At 42.6% G+C, this 19,307-nt stretch overlaps 1 protein-coding gene across 2 annotated transcripts in view; it reads left to right on the forward strand.

Moving 5' to 3' along the window:
* The window catches only part of Shisa9 (shisa family member 9), a 300,205-nt gene that overhangs the window by 270,334 nt on the left and 10,564 nt on the right, over nucleotides 1–19,307 (forward strand). The window contains exons 3-4 of one of the 2 annotated variants that reach the window (XM_031362939.1): nucleotides 3,227–3,382; nucleotides 11,661–11,708. In XM_031362939.1, coding sequence (XP_031218799.1) covers nucleotides 3,227–3,382; nucleotides 11,661–11,708 — 204 coding nt within the window. The remainder of the gene's footprint in view (nucleotides 1–3,226; nucleotides 3,383–11,660; nucleotides 11,709–19,307) is intronic. The other variant, XM_031362943.1, reaches the window with a different exon arrangement.

Below are 19,307 nucleotides of genomic sequence, written 5' to 3' on the forward strand. Positions count from 1 at the left end.
ACTCAGAAATCCGCCTGCCTCTGCCTCCTAAGTGCTGGGATTAAAGGTGTGCGCCACCACTGCCCAGCTCTCCCCTGCCCCTTTTTAATGAAATGGTTAGCATTTCCTTGGTGAGCTTAGAAATAGAATTTGAGTTTAGTGGTGAGGGTCTAGGACATAGGGACAGAGAGAATGAAGGACCAGGTTCACCCTGGAGGACTGACTTGGAGGCCATCAGTTCTAACTAGAAAAGCTAGTGGTTGAGATCTCTTCCTGGAGAGGCACAAAGACTTGCATTGAGTCGTTAGTTAATTAGTTTACTAATGTCCTTGGGCTTTTTAAATTCACCACTCAGTCAATCTTTACAGCTTTATTTCATCTTATTTTTAATTGAAACATAATGATTGTACATACCTAGAGGTGTGGTACCCTAATACATATAATGATTAAATTATGGTGATCAATATATTTGTAACCTCAAACAATTTATCATATCTTTGTGATGAGAACATGAACAATCTTTTTATTTACATTTTGTAGCTAGACAATACATTATTGCTAATAGTCACCCTACTATGAGATGAGGACTATAAAAGGACTAAGTTCTATTTACTATAAAACTTCATCATTGTCCCTGTTAACCAAACTCTTCCTTGCACCTCCCCCTGGTTTCTATCTTTCAGTTTCTACAGTAGCTTGTTATCAAGCCAGGGGACAAGAGAACTGTCATGTTCACACACACACACACACACACAGAGAGAGAGAGAGAGAGAGAGAGAGAGAGAGAGAGAGAGAGAGAGAGAGAGAGAGAGAGAGAGAAGAGAAATACAAAGGGAAGATAAAGTGGCCATATAAGGATGAAGATGTTAGAGGAAATGTAGACAGGGGTGACCAAAAGCCCTTGAACCAAACTTGTCACTTGGTTTTAAAATTAAAATATTACTGAAATAGACATGGATAGTTCTTCGTATCATACCCAGGCTAGTGTCACCCTACAATGGCAACAGAGGCTTGCAAAGCCCAAACTTTTGGCTTTGATTGGGAAAACCTGCCCCAATCCAGGGTGAGCTCTGAAGCACCCACTGAGCTCTCCATAGTCACCTCACCTTGAAGCAAGTGCCTGCACTTTGTGCCTTGATGTCAGTGAGTCACTGGTTGCAGAGCAGCCAGATGTGAAAGGAGAGATATGTGAAAAGCAGCAAGCCCGGCATGGCAAGAGGAAGGCTCTGCATACGAGCAGCCGTGTGGGCTGTGAGCAACTAAGAGTTGCAGAAGCTGGGAAATGAGTATGAATGCCAGCTAATGGGATCTCGTGTGGTAGCTCCAGCATCTAGCAGTGTGTATCTTGATGAACACAGGTGCTTCTTGAAGCTGGAGACATCCTACCAGATTCCCTGGATGAGACTGGGTCCTGATTGACTCAACTGGCTTGGCCATCTTTGTCTTCTGGACCCCATTTCATTGCTCTCAAGGTGGGGTCTTTGAACTAGCCAGCTAGTCTCTGTCAGTCTCTGCTGCTTCATCTTTTTCTGCTTTCTCTATATTGTACTTTCCAGCCATGCATGCGTAGAGACCAGGGACTACTCTCCAGGGGCTGAGCTTGAACATGAGCCTACCGCTTTCCTCTGGTGGCAACCCACCAGCCCTTTCCTCAGCCAATACCATGTCTCCAGTGCATCTCTTTTTGGTTACACCTGACTGATATTCTGTTTTTCCTTCAGATCTCATCTCAAAATGTATTTATACAAATGAACTTCTGGAAGTTCCCTTCCCATAATATTTTGTCCCCACATGTAGCCAATATTCAGTATGTGCTTTATAATCTTCTGTTTAGCTTATGCAAACCTTGGTGTACAGAAATAGGCACATTTTCTTTTGTAAGATAAACACTATAATATTTGTACTGCCTCTCATGCTTCCTATGCAGTCTCTGGAAACTCCCTAGACAGGTAGTGTGGATTTACTTTGAAATCTTTTTTCCTCCTAAGAGTTGCATGATTTTCTACCATATGCATGTATAACCTATACACATAATGCATATGTAAATTTTAAAATTAATTCCCATATAGTAGTTCATTTTTTCCACTTTACAGTAAAAAACAAACTACAATAGACTAGTGCAAAAAGCATTTGTGAGCAATCACATATTTCTGTATGTTTGGTCACATGACATAGCATTGTATGCTTTGCATATACGTGTGCTATAAATTTCAATGCTGTATGCTAGGTTCACTCCTGCACGTAGAGTGGGCTGAGGAGACTGCAATGACCAGAAGCTCGTGTGGCCTCTCTGTTTCCAGCACCTTTGTCATTGCTGGTGACCTACAGACCTCTTAATGTTTGTCAGCTTCTTGGTAAAGGGGTAGGCTCTAGGAGCTCTTCTGAGTCCCATTTCTTTGAATGTTACTGAAGTTAAATATCTTGCTACCTAAATTTTGGTTGTTCTTAAATCTGTGAGCATGATGTTGGGTGTCACTTCTGTGTTGTCCACCTTATTCCTTTGAGACAAGGTCTCTCACTGAATGAGATGTTTAGTGTTGTTGCCAGGCTGGCTGGCAAGCTCCCAGGGTCTTCCTGTGTAGGGCTGATAGTGCAGGCAGACATGTACATACCTACCTTCCTGACATGGGTACTGAGATTTGAACTGATGCCACTCAGACACTTTTCCAGGTCACAAATTTTGTTATTTTAAAATATTTCTTTTAATTTTAATCCTGGGTCCCTATGTATGTCCGTGTGTGGGTATGTGCTTATGAGTAAATGTTTCCAGGTGGGCCAGAGATGTTGGATGCCCAAGGAACTGGAGTTATAGTTATTTGTAAGCTGCTAAATATGGGTCCTGAGATTCAAAGGAGCTTATCTCAGGTCATGGTTTTGCCCAGAACAAGCTGGTTATTTGAAACTATGCAACTATGGCCGGCCAAGGTGGCTGAGCTAAAAGGCCCCACAGCCTGAGTTCTGAGTCTTGCCATGAATCCAGATGGTATGGCTGCTTAGTTCTCTACCATAGTCTACACTAGTCTGATAGAGTATTAACCACTGAACCATTTCTCTACTGCCCCCACATACTGTTTTGATATACCAAGTCCTGTGCAATGATGGGAACTTGACACGTTATTGTTTCATCTGATGCTCTGCCACTCATGAGCACAGTGCAGGGAGAGTTTTAGGATGGAGGTATTTGATGATGGTGGGGTGGTTGGGAGGTCTTGCTTTTTTATGACCATTTCTGTCTCTTCATTTTCAGATACCACCCAGATGAACAATGCAGTGCCCACTTCTCCTCTGCTTCAGCAGATGGGACACCCACATTCATACCCCAACCTGGGCCAGATTTCTAATCCATATGAACAGCAGCCTCCAGGCAAAGAGCTCAACAAGTATGCCTCCTTAAAGGCAGTAGGTAAGTGGATCCTACATGTGTATGTCTCCTTAAAGGCTATAGGTAAGGGGATCCTACATGTGTATGCCTCCTTAAAGACCATAGGTAAGGGGATCCTACATGAGTATGCCTCCTTAAAGGCAGTAGGTAAGGGGATCCTACATGAGTCTGCCTCCTTAAAGGCAGTAGGTAAGGGGATCCTACATGTGTATGCCTCCTTAAAGGCAGTAGGTAAGGGGATCCTACATGAGTCTGCCTCCTTAAAGGCAGTAGGTAAGGGATCCTACATGAGTCTGTTTTCTTTCCCTCTCTCCTTCAGCTTCTCTTTATGAATTTTTTTTTACTTTTTATTTTTATTTCTTTATTATACCTATTTTCTTCACTTATCTATCATCTATCATTTATTGATTTATTTATTATCTGTTTATAATATATGTATGTATATGTCTATGAACCAATTTATGTATGAATCTATGTATATGCCTATGTATGTATAAATCTATAATGCATGTATGTGTCTGCCTACCTACCTATTTCTATGTATACATGTCTATTTTTGAATCTATCAATTATCTATCTGCCTATCTATCATCATTGATCTATATCTATCTTTATATGTGTATTTATGAATCTGTCATCTATCATCTATATCTATGTATCATCCATCATTTTTCTATCTACTATCTACCCATTATCTATCATTTATATCTATCATCTATCTACCTACTATTTATCTATCTACTATCTATCTATCTGTCTATCTATCTGTCTATCTATCTATCTATCTATCTATCTATCTATCTATCTATCTATCTATCTACCTATCTATCTATAATCAGGACTCCCACAGCTATTTCCTTGAACCTAATTAATTCCTGTCTTGCTGTGTGGTACAAGGTTATCACCTGGGGCACCTATTTAGTAAGGATTTTTTCCAGGGCAGAAAGACCTAGATGCTCGTGTGGTCCCCTTATGTTTAACCTCCTTTAGTACTCCCCATCTTTCCTAGGTAATCCTTAAGAGCCTCAGATGTCTTGGCTTTTAACCAGATACTCCCCATCACCTACGCATCCCCTGGCATCTCTGATAAGCTTATGGATAGTGCACAATCTTAGCCTAGGTAGTTTCTCTCCTTCAGAGGATAACATTTCCTGAGATAGGATTGTCTAGACACTAGACTGCAGAGCTATTATAAATTTTGTTCTTACCAAGTATACAATACTATGTTTGACTTCTTATGCATATTTTCTTAGTGACTCGTGGAAGAAAACTCAGTAGCTTGATGATTAGAATGAGGAATTGGGAGGTGATTCTACAGACCCAACAGCAGCAGTAACAGAGTGCAGAACTGACCGGGTGCTTCTGTCACCCAGCACAACTCTCCCTCCCATGTCTTCCTAGTCTCTCCCACTACAGCATGGTAATTTACCCTCAGACATGTTCTACTGGATAAAGCTTCGTCCAGAGCAAAGTTGTCAGTTCCTGGCTAGTGACTGGTTATGACAACTCAGGTTCTCACTGATGGGTGCAGAGTATCAGGGTCACCTGAGTGTGGAATCAGCACCAAGGCCACAGACCACCTTGGAGTTTCTAACTGAGCAGGTTAAGAATGTAATTCATCAGATGTCTATAGACATTTGAAAAAAATAAATGGGCTGGAGAGATGGCTCAGTGCTTAAAAGTACTAGTTGCTTTTCCAGAGGATTACCAGCACCAGCATGGTGGCTCATAACCATCTGTAACTCCATTTCCAGGGGATGACCTCCATAAGCACCAGGAATGGATCAAGATTTATGACCCATGTATGTAAAATAAAAAATCTGGATATTTCTAATGCGAAGCCCAAGCTGCAGACTACTGGTTTAGACTATTTCATAAGCCTCACACTCAGGAGTACTGCATCCCTTCTCAACTGCTTACTCTTAACACCCTCTCCCAAATCCTGCTCCTGTTTTCCATATTCTTGTTTACTCTAGACACAGGAAATTTGTTTTCTTTTTGCTATGTCCTGTGAGTTCTATTTTCTTGTCCTTATCTTGAGGAGAGGTTTTTAAGCTTGCCTTTCCATATCATCTGCTACTTCTCTGAGTTTATCTTTTGATGAACTGATAAAAACCAGATAGATATGAGCTCAAACCCTAGCTCTGCCACAGCTTCTGCCTGACTCTGTGCAGTTACCTAACCCTCAGTAGTCCTCAGCTTTCCAGATTATAAAATGGGCATACAGAAGCCTTTCAAGTGAAGCGAGAAAAGTCCCACCATTCATGTCATCCTTCTTTTCCAGAGCCCCACTGCCTTGTGAGCAATCATGCTGACCCCTTCCATGGTTATAGCCTATCTCAGGCTCAGCTTAGGTCCCCTTGAGAGGTCTTCACCATTATCTTTAAATATTCTCCTTATGGAGAACTCTTCTCCTTCACAAAAAGAATTGAGTACCAGGAGTCTTTGTCATGGAACAACGCCCCTTGGCTGGAATTCCACTGGATTTATTGGTGGAGGTCTTTCTGCCCTTCTGGCTATTTACAAGACTTTTTTTATTTATTCTTATATAGTTTTCGTTCCAGGAAATGTCATTCATGTAGAGGATGCCACAGATACACTGTGTTTTCTGATCAATTTCTCATCTTCTTTTCTTCCAGCTCCTCAATAGAGATAGTGCAGATTCCACTATGAAGTACCCTAACCCCAGAACCAAGGTACAGGCCTTATGGCGGAGCTCTCATGTTGGTGGTATCTAAGGTTGATGCTGATAAAATATTCATAAAACAAGTGTACTAGGACCTCACATTTGGACAGAAACAGGCTAGGTAATTAGTGTTTGTATCATAAATCTGAGAGCTCCTGTTCCCCAATTCCTTAGGCCTTCAGGATGAAATAATTAGAGCCAAGTGGATAGTACCAAGGTCACATGTTTAATAAAGACACAGGCTTTTCTACATCTTCAGCCTAGAAAACCTTTCCTTTTCCATTATCCTTGTCTCCTAATTTATTTATTTTCCTCTCCGACCCCTAGAAAACACCATGTCTTATATTCTATAGCTATCAACTTTCTTGATTTCACACTGTGTTCTTGCATAACATGTGCATCCCAAGCATCCCATATTACAAAGAAGGGAAGGGTACTGTTGCCCCGGAAAGCAAGGTGAGGCTCACTGCTCACACAGCTGCAAACACTATTCTAACCCCACCTCCCTTTCTGAAGGCTATAGTTCAGAGACAATAACATCTGTTGTTATATGTTGTTCTTGTTTTGGCATTATGAATAATCAGCTCAGATGTATTTTATTTCTTTGAGAACTGGTCATATTATCCCATTTAGCTCGTTTCTTTAACTTAGAGCTCTCCCCCACCAGATACTTAGTAGCTCTTAGTGTAAATAATAGATGAATGTTCCAACACAGCTCCTTGATCCTTCCCAGGATTTCTTCAGGGTTGCTGTAGACAAGAAATGTCTGCAGAGCATTTGGAATGAAATTTGCAATATGAAAATGTGTTAGGCACTTCTTATGTAACCATTTCTTCTGAAACCAGGAGGTTCTGGAATATTTGTTGCTTGAATGAATGAGCTTACCTTTGACAATCAAAGATGATCTAGATTTTAAGGAATCATCTTTATATCTTGTAGCAAGTGGAAGAATCTCTCTTGGGATTTTGCCTCAATCTAGTAAGTGTCTAACAGGCCCCCTTCCGCTGGCTCCATGACAGCCTTAGAGTTCTTGGGCTCTAACCAGCAGGTGGGTGAGCTGGTTTGTTGCTGAGGAACTGCCTGACCCAGTGGCTCCCCATGACTCTAATATCAGCCTGCATCAGTGAACTCAAATCCTATAATAAATGTTCCTTCAAGGGTTCTTTATTAAAGTGTAATGCAAACTGGTGTGAACAGGAAATGCATTTCATTAGAGGATCATTGCTACCCAAGAGCAAGGCTGTTTAAAAGTGGTTTGCTATCTAAAGCTCTGCAGTCTCCCAGGGCCAGACTCCCTGTGTAAAATCTCTCAATCTAGTGGATACGAGAAGCCTAGTCCACCTCTACTCTTAACTGCCAACTTGAAAACACACACTAGAAAATAAATCTACTTTTAAGGCTTTACTATCCACCACATCAGATGCTTATCAGAGGCCCCAGCCTATTCTGAGCTCTGCCTGCCCTTAGCTGCATGCCACGGAGCAGCCTCCGAAGTGCCTAGACTTCTACCTCATGTGATAAACAAAGAAGCAGAGTAGATGATCCCTGAATACCACCCCAATTTTAAAACTGCAATTGGAAACCATCCCACCTCATCTAGTTATCAGAACAACTGCAGGGCCTTAAACACCCCTTTCATTCTTTGCCAGCGCTGGTGTAAGGCCAGATTTGAATAAAGGGTTATAAGCCCTTTTATTCCTGATTTTGATTCCCAATCCTGCCTGCCTTTGTCTCTCATTCTACTTTTACTGCTTTATTGAAACCACCCATTCATGCTTAGAATTTTCTGCTTACAGACTTTCTTCTTATGAACTCTTTTCTTCTTAGGGTCTTGACACATACCACCTGGGCATGTCTGGCAAATGATTGTAGAATGATGTCTGTTCCCAGGGGGCTCATAGTTCAGCTATTGGCAAAAGACTAGCACACAAGAGGGAAATTTCAAGAGATGAGCCACACAGGACTCTGTGAGGGAAAGTATGCTGAAGTGAGATACTATTCATTCATTCATTCATTCATTCATTTATTCATTCATTCATTTGTTTATTCTCCTGGCACTGAGTTTGGTGTCCCTGGACTATTAGGAGACATTAAGGCATGGACCTGGTCAGCCCTATCCACATTGTTTCTCCAGTACCCAGCACTGTATTGGGCATTTTGAACCACCTGTGCCCTTTGCAAAGGCAGTGAACTGACATATGATAGACATCATGTCAAGACAGAACCTGGGGTGACTAGCAAGAAAGAAGAAGAATGTACATGAAACTAAACTTGGTCAGGACTGAGTTGTATGTCCTGACTCAAACTTTACTAAGTGATTTCAGATCCTATTGGCTTCCCTGGGCCTCAGTTTCTCCTGTGTAGCAGAATCACAACCACATACAGTGAATGGTTTAGGTGGAGGCAGTGATCCAGACCGTTGAAAAGTTCTCCACATGTAGTAATCACTTCAGCCCATTACAGTTCTCTTCCAGAAGAACTGTCTACAAGTCATAACTTTTTGCTAGACTCCCAGATACACCAGGACCTTGATTGGCATGAATTTCCAGTTGACAGAGAGAGCAGAATCCATGTTCTTGACATCCATTTCTTAGTTCACATCAGGGGCCTGGTTAAAAAAACAAATGAGTAAGGAAACAAAGAACAAATTACTTTTCTGTGAACCCTAAGAATCAGTAGAGCCAGTCCAAGCCACTTACCCAGATGTGAGTGCTACCATCCACGAAAGAACCTGCACCACACACCGGCCCTTTTCACTGAAACTGTAATATGGGTTTCAACAGTTTGGAGACATTTTCAATTGAGGAGGATGCTGAGAAATGTTCCTGATAGGTTGACATCATTAATATTCCCCTTCCCTGACCCATGTGCTCATGACAAGTGCAGGGTGAGGACAGATGTGTCTCTTCATAGGACAATTTGAGCAAGGCAGAAGTGTCTCTAAAGATCACCTGGTGCTTCAGAGAGGGAGGGTTCCTATGTCTTGGCCAGGGGAAACTCCATCTTATTATGTAATCTCCAATACACATGACACACAGCAAGTTACCTGTAGTCAGCATTTATCTACCATCTGTCCTGATCCAGTGCTCATAGGTTTCTGAGGTCGAACTCCTAAACTGCGTAAGTGTCTGCAAGCCCCCATAGGCCCTTTATTTGGCTCAGTTGGGCCTTGGGCACCCAGTCTAACCAAGAAGGAATTCACCAGCATGATAATGCAATGCTGCATACCTTCATCTTAACCAAATAATTAGTTTTATATTAAGAAAAATATTTCCCTTTTGCCATTTGACAGATGATCTTTTCTCGGAACATGTTACATCTTCTAATAAAAATGTAAAACATCAACAACAGTGCAGGAATCCCTCCTCATCCTCTCTGTGGCTACTTTGTGCCAAGGGCCAAGGGAAAACACAAAACCCCCAACCATGAACTGATCCAAGCTAATTTAATTTTTAAGCTGAGTATTAGCTGAGGCTAATATCACTGAGCTCTACAGCAGCGTGTATCCAAGGGAGGCGCTAGACCTACTGTACTGTGTACTGTAGATTGATGGAGCAGCCAAGGCTCAGCATGGTTAACTAAGCTCACATTCAGATTGCTTGACTTGGAAATCCTGTAGTTTGCACAAAATGATGCTACTTCTGAGCTACTTCTAACAATCAAAGTATACCACAATGTAAAAGAAAAGCTGTTGAGGACCATTCCCTACACTCCCTCCTGTGGGCCCATTGCCAACTTTGCTCCCTCCTTCTGTGAGGTCTATTCTTTACTGCCCACTTCCGTCTCTGAGCAAGGCTCAACAAGATGTCAGTTGTTTTTCCTCTGAAGGTAAAAGACTTCCCATGATGCTGAGTATAACTGAGGTATAATATATTTGGAATATACTATGAGATACATTTTCAAGAGGCAAAACACACAGATTCTAATTTTAGAATAGCAGTTACTGAAAAATCCTTATAGCCGAGTAACCACGTCCCAGTAAAGGTAATAAATAGGCCAGGACACTTGACCTTCCCTCGTTCCCCTTTCTATCCTACAGTTCTTGTTCTGTATAAAAGGTCCATCCCCTTTAAATGAGCATTTTTTCACCCCCAGACAGTCAGTCCCATCAACATCAGCTCATGCTGCCAAGGATAGCGAGGGCTTTAGCACTCGCTTCAGGACTTTAGTAGCTCACTTATCTTATTAATGGTCAATGTATGCATAGAAGAGACTTTGTTACTGCCCTGTCAGGCCCACCCTGACTTGGAAGCTAGGACAAAGGTTTGTCACCTTTGTGACTGGATCCTGCATGTAAGGCAAAAACTGAGAAATGTTCGGGGAGGATGACTCTTCTTAAGATTGTGACTTGGGGGTTGGTCTGCTGCTGTTCGTGGGCACAGAAAGATCTGGGGCCCTATGACTATCTAGAGATAACCCCAAGTTAAGGGGGAGAGGACAAGGCTACGCACTGCAGACAGGACCAGCTGAGCTCTAACTTCCTGTCCTGTCAAGTCAAGCTCCTCTCTGTATGAGTGATAAGGGTGTAGAACTCAGATCCCCAGGAGACACATGGTAATTTGAAAGTCCCTTGGTATGGCTGGGAAGCCAACCGGAAATGCTTAAATGGCTATATCTGTGCTCTATAACCATTCTGGTCACAGGCTGTTTTCCAAATCTCCTCTTAGCTGGCAGTCTGTTTGGTCTGCCCAAGTGGGTTCCTAGGAAAGAACAGGAGAGCTAGTAGCACTCATTGATTGGTCAGGCCTCCAGCCAATGGGATAAAGCCTTCATAGGCAGAGGTTGTACTTTAAACTTTAAACTCAGTTTTAGAGAACACCAGTAATGAAGGAGTGAGGTGCACTTTGAGCTCTTCTCATATTTGTTTATTTACTGAGAAGTTACTCGAGACTCTGTTAATAATATGAGACTTCTCCCCCAAAGGGTTACTGGGTACATCTGGAAGGGAATTAGATTTGGAATACCTCTTTTATAACTCGAATTCCAGCCACATAGCTGTTTTGTAAAGCAATGTATTCGGGATTCTCAGCTAACAAGTGTGTTCCCTGTAGCTTTGGAGGGTGAGATTTCCCTACTTAGGAAAGAGTGGCTCTGGAGAAGGGTGAATTCACTCACTTTCAGCAATATCTTTCACATTAGGCACCGTGGTAAGGCAAGTTGTGCCCAAATGGAGCTTTTAAAACTACAGGTAGGTGAATGTGCTCCAATCTCAGATTACAATGATGTAACCTCTTTCAGAAGAATGTCTGTAGCAAATGGGAAGCAAATTCCATCTCTAATCATGTGTACATAATTGTGAAACCAATCTTCTGTATGCCAAAATGTCTTGTCTTTTATAGTGAATTGAAACTTATAGCTAGACTTCAATTTGATGATCCTTGCTCTGCTTGGCATGATTAAGATACGTCTCTTAATATCCTGTTAGGTCTTGTCGAAACAGGTGCATACTTAGTGCAAGGCCGCACTGGCTCCTTTCCTTGTTCCCGGGGTCCCTGAGGCCAGATTCCTTGGAGGCTGCAGCTGAGGCAGCAAGCACAACCTGGGTATGAGGGTACCACAAACATTGATTTTTCTGGCAACCAGATCAGCATCTCTCAATTGTTATTTTTTTAGGAAATTCTGATGGTGACTGGGCAGTGTCAACGCTTAAGTCACCAAAAGGTACCGTACTCCTTTTTCTGGCTCTTTTGTCCAGGTGTTGTCAAACTCAACATTATATAACAAAGGGAAAGAGTCCCAATGTTTGTATGTGATCCAGTCATATGTGTGTCTGCTCTGACCGGTCCCTATAAGTCTGTGCGATCTCCAGTGTTGAGGTGTGTCTTATAGTGTGTGTGTGCACATGTGCGTGCACTTGGATGCAGAGTCCGTGCTTAGGGTTGTTTCTGGACAGTGTGTTACCCCTTTGCTCATCTTCCCATCTTTAAGGAAACGCATCTATCAAAAATGTCTGGAAAGGCAAATTCTCCAAAGAGAACTACAAAAGCAGAGTGGCCAAAACAAATCACAAGGCAAATTAATTCTGGAAGAGTCACTAATGCTGCATAGGATGTACTGGGTTCTTATAAGCACAGCCATGTTGACCATATGAGGAATTGGACTTTAGGGGACAGAACTTTTTCTTCAACTTTCCTAGCAGAGTGATCAGTGGGACTAAGGAAAAATTTAAGTTGAGTATTTGAATGAACTAGTGAGTGACTAGGTCAAGCTATTAAATATAATTAATGCATTAATTCCCTACTATGTGCCAGAGCACCAGTCCTTCACACTTACTGTGTTGCTTAATTCTCCAAACTCTTTGCTGAAGATTGTCATCCCCATTCAGAACTAGGTCATGGATGTCCAAGTGAGGGAGATTCACACTCACCTAAATGAATTCAGTCAGTAAAGGTAGAACTATAATTTGAGAGTATGTCCCTCTGATACTATGGATAAGTTGTTTCTCAGAGGGGTGGGGAATGGGAAAAGCTGTTTTTAGAACCAATCATGGGCATTGTTCTCCTCATTCTTCATTCCTTCTACATGGCTGAATCCCAGAATAGGAATGGAGCAGCTGACTCAAGGAGGTGGAGATAGAGCTCTTTAAACATCTTAAACAAAATAAGAGTAGGAGACAAACAATGCAAATCCTAGACAAGGACCTGGGTATTACTTTTGCCTTCTTCAAAGATCATTGTGACTGTTCAAAAGGAACTAGACTACAGAAAGTTGGATTGGATTGGAGCTGGGGCCACCAACTAGGATATTCTTGAAGGCAGATGGTGTTCAACTGGATAAAGAGAAGAAATCAGAGTGGAGGGATTATGGGGAAGCTGCAGAAGATAGGAACAAGTAGCTATGATGGGGATAAGGACCACCAGGCAATCTTTTTTTTTTTTTCATAAGAGGCATGGGAGCACTCAGTTGCCCAGGAGCTCCTGGTTGACTAGGCCTTGGATGGAGCTCCAGGAGATGAATTGCTGATAAATTCTGAGGTGCTGCTCTGCTGCTCTGGGTAGTTCCCAACACTGACAGAGGAACATCTTGTTGGGGGACTAATATCCTTGAATGAGTACACTGAGCAAGAGATGAAGAAGAAATTGGACAAAGGTTCCAGAGCTGAAAAACAATGTGGGTTGGAAAGTGTGGACACAATAGTCCCACACTGGGAAAGAGGTTTGTGTTTAATAAGAATCCTCTGACTACCAGGTTGTTGACTTGAGAGAGACAGATTTTTGGGTCTTGCATTAGATAATAATTGTTCACATGTCAAATCCCATTTTTAGAAATGCAAACAATTTGGAACATGACAGATCTAACTAATTTGAGAGACATACCCAACTCCCTGTGAAAACAAAGCTATTAGGGCTCTGTGACAGCCCTGGAGGAGCAGTCTGCCTCCTGGCCTTGTCAGCTTCCTGTGGTCTGATGGCTTTAGACAATATTTTAGGCCATGTCAAAAGCAAAGGCTGGAAAGCTGTTCCCTGCTCAAACCAGCACTCCTCCCCAGTCTGTTGTGCTAAGTGCACCTTTATTCATTTTGTCACTTATGGGGAAGAGAAAAAGAAGGCCAAGGCCAACTTCCTTTGAGGTCTCTGGTCTTTTTCAAATGTCATCCCTTCAACTTATAGAAGAAGCATGAAATAAGGCTGGAGGTTTACACAGTCAGGCCACCTTCTACTAAGGAAGAAAAGAGCTGAGTGTGTTGGGCTTAGACTCAGACATACCCGAGTTCCAGCTCTGCCTTCGCCTTGCTATTATTGGTATTCTTGCTATTCTTCAGGCAGACATTCAACTCCTTAGTCTGTTTTTTCTTCCATCAGGTACTAACAAGACCTGACCCTGCTTAGCTTCTGAAATGAAAATCATCAGGTACATTCAAGTAGCATGGCTATAAACTCTAAACCCTGACTTTCTGAACTGCAAAGTGGAGATAATCACACCAATACTTCCTAGATGGCTGCATCAATGGAATAGTGCTTTAAACATATGCCATAGCCCCAGCAGATAGAAAGTGGTAAATGTCTGGAGGTGATTACTGCCATTATTTTGCTATTATTATCAAGTGAGAAAAAGCCTGAGGCCCTGGAGAATTTTATTTCATGCCAATGAAAAGCTGTTAAACTTTAACTCATTATTTCCCAAACACCTTTGACATCAGATCTTTTTATTTTAAGGCAGAACAGTTAGCGTCTTAACATCCAGTTGTTAGAAGCTGTTGGGAGCCCAACTTTAGAACATAGGGAGAATATAGTGGAGAAGGTAGAATATGGGTCCTTCCCGGAGCGCTTGGGTAAGAACTTGTAACCATGGTGACAAAGTCTCTACAGACATGTGATGACAAAGTCCCTATATATGTGTGCCTTCTCCTGCCACCTCCTTTGATTCACCTTAGAAGAGAATCATGTCTGCTAGGACAGGAAATGACACAGGAAGATATCACATTCTTCTTTCAGTGTCTATTGCTTTCCATGGATATAGTATAACCAACTAAAGCTTATCGCCCCACTAGCTTTAAAATAAATGAGACTCAGCCTATAGTTACTTTATTTGGCTTTGACAATTACTGGGTTTAACCCCTAATCTATTTTTTTAACTGCTGAGCTAAGCTATCTCCCCAATGTGTACCCCAAATACCTGTTGTTTCTCCTGGCCCTGTGTTCATGGTCCATCACCTTTCATGGTGCCTTCTTCTCTTTCCTCTTTCTTCTGTGCTTTTTTCCCCTCTTTCCACCCTGCTCAACCAGGTAACAAAAAAACCTGCTTGCCTTTAGCCCCTCCTGTAATTGGCTGTAGTCATTTTTATTTAACCAATAGTCTTAAATTAAGAAACAAGTTTTACACGACAAAAGCTGGTAAATGTGAGAATTCACTCATAGGCCTAGACCTTCTGTACAGAATTTAGCATTATAATACATAGGGACAGACCAAAAGTCAACACATGGATATCACCCTAAGCAGTCACTGATGTTGGACCACTCACACTGAACCCTGGGAATTCCAGCTGCATTTGGACCACAAAAGGAAGATACTGCTTCTATCTCACAATCAAGTTGAAGCCAGCTTTTGGAAAACTGTTCTTTTCAATGAATATGGATCTCCCAGGGCTGTACTAGAGTACCTGATATGAAGGAAACTGCCCTCTCGCAGTTGTTTTGACTGGAGTCAGCCTTTGTTGTGTTCTTACTCAAGCAACTTATGTGCTCTGAACTCCTGTTTCTGCCATTATTAAACTGGAGGCAATCAGAGTAACCATTCTGCGTGGGGTTGGTGGGAGTAACCATATGAGACCATGTGTGTAGAAGTCTTAGCACAGGGCTTGGTGTACAATAGGTTCAGTGAGCACATCGAAAAGCCCAGCACTCCAGAGGCACTCAGCTCTTCAGAGAGAGTCCTTAGTAACAGTAAAGGAGCCTTTCAGAAGATAATAAACAACGGATCAGGACACTGGGACACCATCCCTACTCCTCTTGGGGTTGTTGAAGGTTACACAAGAAAATTTCATCTCAGCAGGATTGAGGTTGAGGCCCAGAGCCTCACTCTGAATCACTGGAGATGTCAATTGCAAATGTAAGTAGTAGGTCCACTCACCCCTAAGGACCTGGGCCTATAAGTATGTGTGCTGGGGGAGGTCCCAGCACATTCTTCCTTTAATATACCTACCTTCTGAATATTATAATGCATACTATAATTTATCCCACTTTGTATAATATCAAACCCTAAATGCAAACACAAATATATAACAGGTATCTTAGAACACCAATTTTCATAGGCTGTCATTCTTCCCATGATGCACCTCCCCTCATGATTCAACAACTTTTATTACATATTCTCAGAGATGCAACTATTACTACAGTCAATTTTATATCATTTCCATTAGCTGAAGAAAACAAAATAGCCCCCTTAGCTGTGCCTCTCCTAGGCAACCAACACATGCGTTTTTGATGTTTGCTAGAAAGTAATTTACTTGTGGCAGTTAAAGTTATGTAACAGTTGGAACAACATTGGTTGGGGGGCATTCCTACATATTATTTCCTACACTGCAACTTAGGGGCCACAAAAGAGTGACTTGACAACCAAAATGCCCAGCATCTCTGGGTCTTAATTCCTTTACCCACCACACAGAAAGAACAATGGTCCCTTGTCTGTCTTACTTCTTTAAGATGCTTTAAAAGTGATTATGAAATTGAAGAGCTAAAAATTATCTAGCCCATAGTAGGCACTAAAAAAATTCCTAGTCATTTCTGTCTTCTATGACAATAGCTATACCATGTGTACTGCATATACACTGTAGAGGCTGAGGGAGAAGGATCATGAGTGTTGGGCTAGCCTGAGCTACACAGTGAGACATTCTCTTAATGAAGACATAGAAATAAATAAGGAAGAAATGGACAAAAGAAGGAAGAGAACAAATGTCTCTTGGGGTGAATTGTTCTTCCAAGGGTGCTATAGGGAGCAGAGGACAAAGCACAGCTTTGATTTGGTTATATCCTCATTGGCATATGCACAGCCTACAGTCCATGCTGGTGAAACTCCCACCCAGAGGCAGCCTTAAGACACTACTTTGTGAAATTCTAGAGTTTGCAATTTCCTGATTCTGGTTGCAGTAGGATACAGATCAGAAGGAGGAATTCGGATGATGAGAGGTGATTCTTTTTTTAAATAAAAATCAATTCCCACCCTATCCTCCATTCAGCTACTTTGAAAGCACAGGGCAGCAGTGGAGCTTTGATGAAACTGTCTGAGAACTTACTGGCCATGAAATGAGCCTGTGCAGAGAGCTCTCTGGCCTTCATAAAACACCATCACATCAAGATTGCAATACAGTTTTGCAGTTTAAAAGACCCAATGAATGGGTCTGAGCATAAGCCAGCTAGCCCCATATATTGCAGAGCCATCTCGCATGATGCTCACAACATGCAGTGACACTCAGCATAATTGTTGTTGAAAGAGTGGTGATTCCAGGGCAAGCCTCTCCTGTTCTTAAAATGAGTGTGGAATAAAAACAGGGCTGAGGAGAAAAGCAAGGACTACCTCTCCTGGAAACCTAGGGCTTCTCTTGGAAGTGAGGAAAGATTGGCTGCTCCTTCTGTTTACTGTCTATGACCATGCCACAGCACAGGGGGCTCAGACCTCACAGTTCAGGATTCACTGGGCTCAGAGACTGTCTAGAGGAAGAACTCTTTGTACTGGTGATTTATGTGAGGTGGCAGGTTCTTCTGATATAACCTGAGTTTACCCACAAACAGGGGTGACTAGCCATTTTGGGTTTTTTTGTTTTTGTTTTTTCTGGAATGATAGAAGCAGCTCAGCTCTACAAGTTGCATCCTCTATGAGTGAGTTGAGACCAGTTCCAGTCATGAATGCACCAGAAAGCAACCAAACCCAGCAAACAGCTTTCCAACCTTCATCTTTGTCCTGTCTGTGAATATCGCTAGTCATGGGGATGAACTCAGAGGTACAAAAGAAAAGAACTTTTTCTTTTCTTTCTCCCCCTGCCCCCACCCCAGAGGAGTCTCAAAGTCATATGGAGAATGGAGAAAAGTCACTGATAGAAGAGCAAAAATTCAACTATCCCTGGACCCCCAAATCTCACCATTATGGACGTTAGATCACCCCGGGAAGACAGGAAGTGGCAGGCGGTGAGTGCAGGGTGTAGGACCAAAGACCCTTCCTTCATCCTTAGTCACTTCAGTTAACTCACACCTGCACATTTGGCAGCATGGAGGTAGACCAGAAGGCAAACCATACCATGGCGTTTCTGAGAACTATGTCTATGTAGCAGCAATTCCAGACACACAGGAAGGCAGTGAACAGAAACAGTTCACTCTGGGCTGGATTGTGTCTGAGGATTTTTTGCAAGAGCAGAGCCCCAAACACCTTTGTTTAGCAACCTTGCTGAAAATGGAGACTGCTCAGCCAGACAGCCTAAGGAAAGAGACAAAGGGGCCATCGTTTCAGAAGACCATCAGTTCCAATAAAAGCAGCTCCTGGTACAGTCTGGAGAGCTTTGATGCCAAGCACAAGCCAGGCAGTCCCAGGATCTTCCTTAGCAAAGGCAGGGAGACCTCCCGCCAGGGGCCTTCAGGGTTAAGACAGAAAAAGGCCAGTCTCCAGGATGGCACTTTCTGCTTTTGTTTTTGTTCTTTTCCTGTCTTAGAGAGGCTTGCTGCAAGAAAGTGGTGTTTCATGATGAAAAACAAGATACCTTAAGAGTCATTAGGGCCTGGCTTAAATGCAATTCCCTCTCCTTGTGAGGCCTAGAACCAAGTAAGTGGGACTAATTTGCCATACAGATGCATCTTATCTCCTCTGTGGCCCTGCTTAGCAGCCCTCAGACAGATCAGCTCTCCTCAGCCTTTTTTACTCCTGCCTGCTGAGACAGCCTTGGGGAACCTGGATCGCTTTACAGCATGCATTTCAAAGGCTAAAGGATGCAGTGAAAAACCTGAACTGTCTGCCTTTTACTTTTTAATTTAGCTTGTGAAGGGGGAAGAAAAAAGGCAGAGAACCTGAAATCATTTCTCTAGAAGTTAAAGTAAACATTGCCTAACATTATGGAAAAGCTCTACAAATACAGTGACTTAGGTGAAATATGTGTATTTCTCTGCCCATTTCATTGTCTTAGGTGGGTGGGGCAGCTCTTGGCTCTAGTGGTCCACAGGGACTCAGGCTCCACTTGCAGCTCTGACCTCCTGCTGTGTTACCGTGATTTGCATAGCCAGAGCTGGTGGGTCCTTAGAGCGAAGTTACTCAGCTTTCCCTCTCTGAGACAAAACACCTGAGGGAACAGCTTAAGAGGCAGAAGAGGCTTACTTTTGTGTTGGGCGTTCCAGGCATCTTTGGCCTTGGGCAAAGGCTGACTGTTGGGGGAGGGGGAATGAGGTAGAGCAACACTGCTTGTAACCTGGTGGATGGGAGGGTCCTAATTCTACTTCCTAAAATTTCCACTGTCTCTCAGTGGTGCCATCAGCTGGTTAGAATTTTTATTGCTGTGAGAAAATACCTGAATTTATAGTTTCAGGCCATTGTGGCAGGGAGAGAGGAACAAAGAAAGTTAAGCAGATCACGTTATGGTAGCCAGGAAGGAGGGAGGGATGGAAATTTCTATTTCATTTCAGTGTCCCTGAACTCACTGCTGCAGTTCTGCTTTGGCTTTCAGGAGCTTCATGTGGGATTTAAAAACTACAGTTTGACTCTTCCTTGTCTTGGGAAGTGGCTGCTGGTAGTGGAATGGAGACCGCGGAGGAAAGTGGCTGCTGGTAGTGGAATGGAGACCGC

This window comes from Mastomys coucha, unplaced genomic scaffold (genome assembly GCF_008632895.1).
Source record: "Mastomys coucha isolate ucsf_1 unplaced genomic scaffold, UCSF_Mcou_1 pScaffold12, whole genome shotgun sequence".
Taxonomy (NCBI): Eukaryota; Metazoa; Chordata; class Mammalia; order Rodentia; family Muridae; genus Mastomys; species Mastomys coucha.